At 36.9% G+C, this 6,541-nt stretch overlaps 1 protein-coding gene across 1 annotated transcript; it reads left to right on the plus strand.

Annotated features, from left to right (window-relative positions):
• Positions 1-439: 439 nt before the first annotated feature.
• steap4 (STEAP family member 4) lies at positions 440-6,119 on the plus strand. The gene is made up of 5 exons (XM_081389849.1): positions 440-872; positions 1,293-1,747; positions 3,494-4,021; positions 4,796-4,960; positions 5,074-6,119. Exons 2-5 carry the CDS (start codon positions 1,295-1,297, stop codon positions 5,347-5,349), a joined length of 1,422 nt encoding a protein of 473 aa, XP_081245975.1. The 5' UTR covers positions 440-872; positions 1,293-1,294; the 3' UTR covers positions 5,350-6,119.
• Positions 6,120-6,541: the final 422 nt, after the last annotated feature.

Below are 6,541 nucleotides of genomic sequence, written 5' to 3' on the forward strand. Positions count from 1 at the left end.
GAAATAAATATTTTTTACTTTTTTGATTTATAGCAGAACAGTGCTGATTCTGTGAAACAAAGTGTTTCTGAAGCGTTGAGACACTTGGCCAGACGGCCGCAGTTATTCCACTGTTGCGCAACTTACTTCCAGGCAGGCCTTGGCCTCAAAACACACAGGAAGTAAGGAAAACATTATGTGCCTTTCGACAAACAGACAACACACACAGAGAGAGAGAGAGAGGGGGGGGGGGGGGTTGCTCTGGAATTTCCACATTGGACTTTATCCATTGAGAGAGAGAGAGAGAGAGAGAGAGAGAGGGGTGGTTGCTCTGGAATTTCCACATTGGACTTTATCCATTGAGAGAGAGAGAGAGAGAGAGAGAGAGAGAGAGAGAGAGAGAGAGAGAGAGAGAGAGAGAGAGAGAGAGAGAGAGAGGGGCGGTTGCTCTGGAATTTCCACATTGGACTTTATCCATTGCCAAAACAACCTCTCTCTCTTTTCCCAAATCTTAACCCCCACTGAGCTGTGGGCAGGTCAGAGGCTCATGAATAAATGCCTCTCACACACATGTGCTTATAAACAGATCCATGCAGGCAAGAAAAAGCCTCAGTCCTGTGAAGAAATGCCTGTGGACACAAGAGATATTGCAGAAGAAATAAAGAAGAGTAAACGCTGGTTTTGATCACATTACGATCACACTGCATTGCTAAACAGCTTTTGGGGATATGACGACAGTTATTGGCACAGAGAATTCAGAAATTCTGCAATAAAATCAAGTTGTTAGTCAGTAATTTCAACTGTCAGGGTCTCATTCTACAAGAGGAGATCTGTGGATTTTCCAGGGACTGGTGCACAAATTCCGAGAAAATAAATTAATTTCATCTTTATCCGTGAGTATTTGTTGATTCTTTTTGATCATCATTTTAAAAGGCAGTTTAATAAAAAAAAATATATATAACGTTTTTATTTTTAGGTTTTAGTTTTTTGCCCTTAGGTTGTAAACTGTATTTTGCAATATATCAAACTATGTACTTTTAAAGGAGCAAAATAAATTAACTGGATTTATTAAGCATCTGAATGTACTGCAGACCATAATTAAATTTGATTACACCATTATTGCCCCCCCCCCAAAAAAAAACAAATATATAAATCACTCAAGCAGAAATATAATCATAGCCACAGCACTTGTAGCAAATCTGAAATGAAAAGTGTAATTGGTGTTTTTAGTGCACTTTGTAATAGCCATTACTTGAGCATTTAATAGAACTTTACTTCCATTACGGTGTATGGTGTCTTCTCTTTAATTTTAGAAATGAATTCAGACTCGGTCGCAATGGCAGAGCTGCAAGGAAAGATGCATAAACAGGAGACAGTGTGCATCTTTGGAACGGGTGATTTCGGACGCTCGTTGGGGCTCCGTTTGCTCCAGTCAGGGTACAACGTTGTATATGGATCCCGGAACCCTAAAAACTCTCTGTTGCTGCCTAAGGGGTCAAAGGTCATGGCTCATGCAGCAGCAGCTGGTGAAGCACATGTGATTTTTGTGGCTGTGCAGAGGGAGCACTATGGATTTTTGAGCTCCCTGGCTTCAGATCTTGAGGGAAAGGTGCTGATAGACGTCAGCAATAACTTAAGCAGGGGTCTCTACCCAGAATCCAATGCAGAATACCTGAGCAGGCTGGTTCCAGGGGTGACGGTAGTCAAAGCCTTCAACACCATATCTGCCTGGGCACTGCAGTCTGGGGGACTAGATGCCAACAGACAGGTAAAACATACAAACATAAACACAGTGTTTATCCAGTCAGGTGGACGGAATACATAAATGTGGTAACACTATAATTTGATGGTCCCCTTTCATTCAGTTCCACCCACATCCCAACTAACTCTCATTAGAGTAATAGTAGACTGTCTGCTTAATATCTGCAGACACTTTATTGTGATGCTCCCCCAACAGACATTCTACTGACTATTGAGTATTAGTAGACTGTTAGGGGTTTGCAGAATACATCAACATGTACTTGCAAAGTTATAGTAACCTTACTTAGTTAGTCAACATACTGTCTAAAGGGACCATCAAAATAAAGTGTAACCCAGGCAGGTAAAATACATAAATAAATGTAAAAGAGTAAAGACATGCAAATGCACAAAATAAACTCATTTTGTTCAAAGCAATTAAAGAATTGAGAGAAAATGATTAAGACATAGAAAGCACATAGCTAGCAAATTCTCATGCATCAAATTTTACTAAATGTTGTTAATCATTTAAGAAACAAAGGGGCAAAACACAGAAAAGCTGTTTTGAACAGAGTTGTTTAAAATGTAATGAATCAAGCTTAACGGACTGTCTTACAAAACAGCCATAATGAAGACACAGAGGCTTAGGTGTTTGCATGAGCTTTTGTTATTATAGTACGAACAAAAAGACAAATCAGACATGACAAATGCATACAGCTGCACATCATATTTCCTGTGCTCCATCTCTACTCTAACGCAGATAAATGACACCTATCATAAAACAAAAAAGCACAGCATTTAACACTGATCACAGTACAAAAGACAAACTAATGCATGTATTCATGGTCTGTGTCCATGGAATTAGAGCTGTTCACAGTTCATGAAATGAGGCAAGCTTTTTGTAGGAAAGTCATATTCACATCAGCAGGTGGTGGATGAGAAACTGGCCAGATGGAATCTGAGCTCTGGCAAACTATTATTATCGCTATGTTAGTGCGTATGTTCTTTGACACCTGTTTGTGTGTTTCTCAATAAAAAAATTTTGTCACACCCGGCCAAGCAGTTATTATTTCTCGTTTTGATTATAATTTCTTGTTCTATTTTCTGAAGGCCAACTGTGACAACATATTGTATTGTTCAGGCTCAGACTGCACATTGCTGTGAACTAAATTTAATTCCCAGAGGATATTTCACTGCTGTCTAAAACTATTAAAGTTGCATTTTGTTTCAAGGGTTTTGTAGGTCAACAGAATGGCAGCTTGTTAGAATAAGTCAAAAACAATGAACCCACTTGAAGATAATTTGTCACATGAGTAGTTTTTGTGGTAGCACTTTACATTACGGTTCTATTCGGTAACATTATTTAATGCATTAGGTATCATGAACTTTTTTATTTTATTTTTATTTGTAATTTACTTTCATTGTTAATTCATAATACATCAATGTCAATTTGAACTTGAAATCTTATGTATTAATATATGTAAAATAATAATAATAAGATAATGTGCACTGAAGATGTTTGGCCTTAAAATCACACAATTTCATTTCTAAATAAAAACATCAGTGTTCAAAACTGTGTTCTTGCCTTACCCGATTCACATTCGTTGTTGAAAAGACATGTTAGCTATTGTTATGCTACACGTTAGCTATTGCGTATAATGTTATCGTACAAAATGTTACATTTTCACAATTTTATGTAAAGTAAATTCTGTTTTCTATTACATGTTACATTGTATATATTGTTGGACTGTTTTTTTCTCCTTCTTCATTCGATTAGGTACTTATCTGTGGTGACCGGGCTGATGCTAAACAGCAAGTGGTGGACATTGCTCAAAGTCTTGGTTTCACTGTCTTGGACAGAGGCTCCATCAGAGCGGCTGCTGAGTTAGAAGACTTGCCATTGCAACTCTTCCCTCTCTGGAGACTTCCTCTCCGCATCGCCATTTGTTTAACAGCTTTCATATTCTTCTACGCGCTCATAAGAGATGTTATCTATGAGCGTGTTATCAATGGTAAAGACAATTCTTTTCGCATTATGGTCTCGCTGGCCAACAAGGTCTTTCCCATCGTCTCCCTGGTGATGCTGTCCCTCTGTTATCTGCCGGGCGCGTTGGCTGGATTCCTGCAGCTTTATAACGGCACTAAGTACCGTCGCTTCCCTGATTGGTTGGATCGCTGGATGCTGTGCAGGAAGCAACTGGGCCTGTTAGCACTGGCCTTCGGTTTTCTTCATGCTATTTACACTTTAGTTATTCCCATCAGATACTATGTGCGCTACAGGATGAATGTCTACGTAATATCATTGGTAAGTTGAGTACTTTTAAATCTAAGGCTCGCTTATTCTAATGTGTGCATCCAGTTTATTTACAGTATCACCAAACAGCTGTTTAAAATCAACATGAAATCTAAATGAACCCTATTTAATCCCTTTAAGGATAGTTCACCCAAAAATGAAAATTCTGTCATTAATTACTCACCCTCATGTCGTTCCAAACCCATAAAACTTTTGTTAATCTTCGGCATCTTTTTGATGATATCTGAGAGCTTCTATCCCTCCATTGACAGCTACGCAACTACCACTTTGACGCTTCAAAAAGTTCATAAAGAGATTGTAAAACTAATCTACTGTATATGAATTTAGACACAATCACTTTATATGATGAACAGATTATATATCTCAAAAAGATTTATAAAAAAAAAAGATCTTCATTTGTGTTCCGAAGATGAACAAAAGTCTTACGGGTTTGGATGGACATGAGAGTGAGTAATTAATGTCAGAATTTTTTTTTTTTTTTTGGTGAACAATCTCTCAAAAGCACATTCCAGGTAGGTTATTTTTGTGAAAAAATATTGCTTTATTTATTTATTTACTTAGTTAGCCTACTTACCAACACATGTTTCACCAATAAATAATGTCACATTATACGAAAGTAAAATGCATTGAAAATGTACAGTACATGAAATTTGTATAAAAATGTGTACATCTAGTATCCAGATGAAAACATCAATAAATATGCACAAAGATCACAGAACAATTAAAGTGATTAAAAATATAAACTTTCTCAATTCTGTTTTGCAGGTAAAAGATAATAAAACCTATGAGTTTGACAACACAGCAGCCTGGCGTATTGACTCCTACTATTCCATGGGAATTCTTGGATTTGGCCTGTTTGTCTTATTAGGAATTACATCCCTTCCGTCTGTCAGCAACTCCCTAAACTGGAGGGAGTTCAATTTTGTACAGGTATTACGTCCACACTCTGTGGAAATGCATACATTTGAGTGTCACTGGAGAAGATTTTGCTAATTACTAACAATGATGTTTGTTAAAATAATTGTTCCTTCTTTCCTTTACAGTCTAAACTGGGCTACATGACCCTGCTGCTCTGCACCTTGCACACATTCCTATATGGCTGGGATAGATTTCTGAAAGCTTCATCATATAGGTGGTGGATGCCTCAAGCATACATGTTGTCTCTGGTGGTCCCCTGTGTGGTTCTGATCCTGAAGTTAATCCTGATCATGCCATGTGTGGACCGCAAGGTCACCCGTATCCGTCAAGGCTGGGAGAGACAGAGCAAGACTTCATCAAACAGCAAAGACACAAAGACAAACCAACCACTCATGGCGTAGCCAAAAACCATCAGATGAAACTGAGACTTAATTGAGCAACTGACTTGGGACTTGACTTAGACTCAAAATCTGTAGGTCTACAAGATCTCACTATATAACCTACGAATTCCATTACCATTTAAACTTGGGACATATTTAGAATGGTACTCACAAATGCATATTATATTATGACCACCGATTGCACATCACAACATAACCAATCCATATCATATATGTTCATATTAGAAATTGTCTATCCCTTTTAAAGAATACAAAGGCAGCAATGGTGGCAGGACTTTTATTAGAGCACACTTTTCTGTATTGTGTAAAGTACTTGTCTTTTTTTATTACCTGCTTCCTCTGGGCTATTTCCTCTCAAGAGCCTCCCAGTGGGCTTTTTCCTTTAGATATTATCGATCCGAAACTGAGCAGCAACTTACTTCTTGAACTGTTTCTGGGTTTGGGCTTTCCCGTCTGCAGAAAAGCTCATCTTTCTCTCTCTTGTGAAGTATAAAGGAGCTGTCAATCACACTGGCTTTCACCTTCACTGGTGAATGGCCCTTTATGTACTTTTATGAAGAATTGCAGGCTGCAAAGAATGTAGCTTAGACCAAAATAGCAAGGCTCATTTTATGACAAATATTTCTGAAAGTCTGTAAATGCACAGTTGAAGAATAACTTCTGAGCACAAAACATTGTCAAAAAATATTGGATGTTCACTGATTTTGATTTTGTTTTTGTATCACTTATATAAAATCAAAATAAAAGCAGAAATGCATGTCATAATGACATTTAAACTTTTCAAAATCATTATTCATACGCATAGATGTTTGTAAAGGATTGGCCATTACTGTCAGGGAAAAAACATGCTGAAGATAACCTTCAAATTAGCTTGGATTGTATTTGTTCAGAAAAATTGTATAACAGTTTATTGGCTGTATAATTATAAATAAATATGTTATATATTTATATATTAACAAATATAAACATACACACACATATACACATACATATATATATATATATATATATATATATAAGCTAATTTTATAAACTAGTAAATACACACATTTTATAAACTAATAAAACCACCAATGACAATTTTGGAGCAGTCCAAATTCTTTTAATTATATCTATGTGGTAAACCAAAGTTACAGTTATGTTGTGTTGTAATGCTGTGTTTTACGTAAACATATATTTTGAAACAAAAGAA

The sequence above is a fragment of the Scardinius erythrophthalmus genome (genome assembly GCF_964197995.2).
Source record: "Scardinius erythrophthalmus genome assembly, chromosome: 16".
Lineage (NCBI taxonomy): Eukaryota > Metazoa > Chordata > Actinopteri > Cypriniformes > Leuciscidae > Scardinius > Scardinius erythrophthalmus.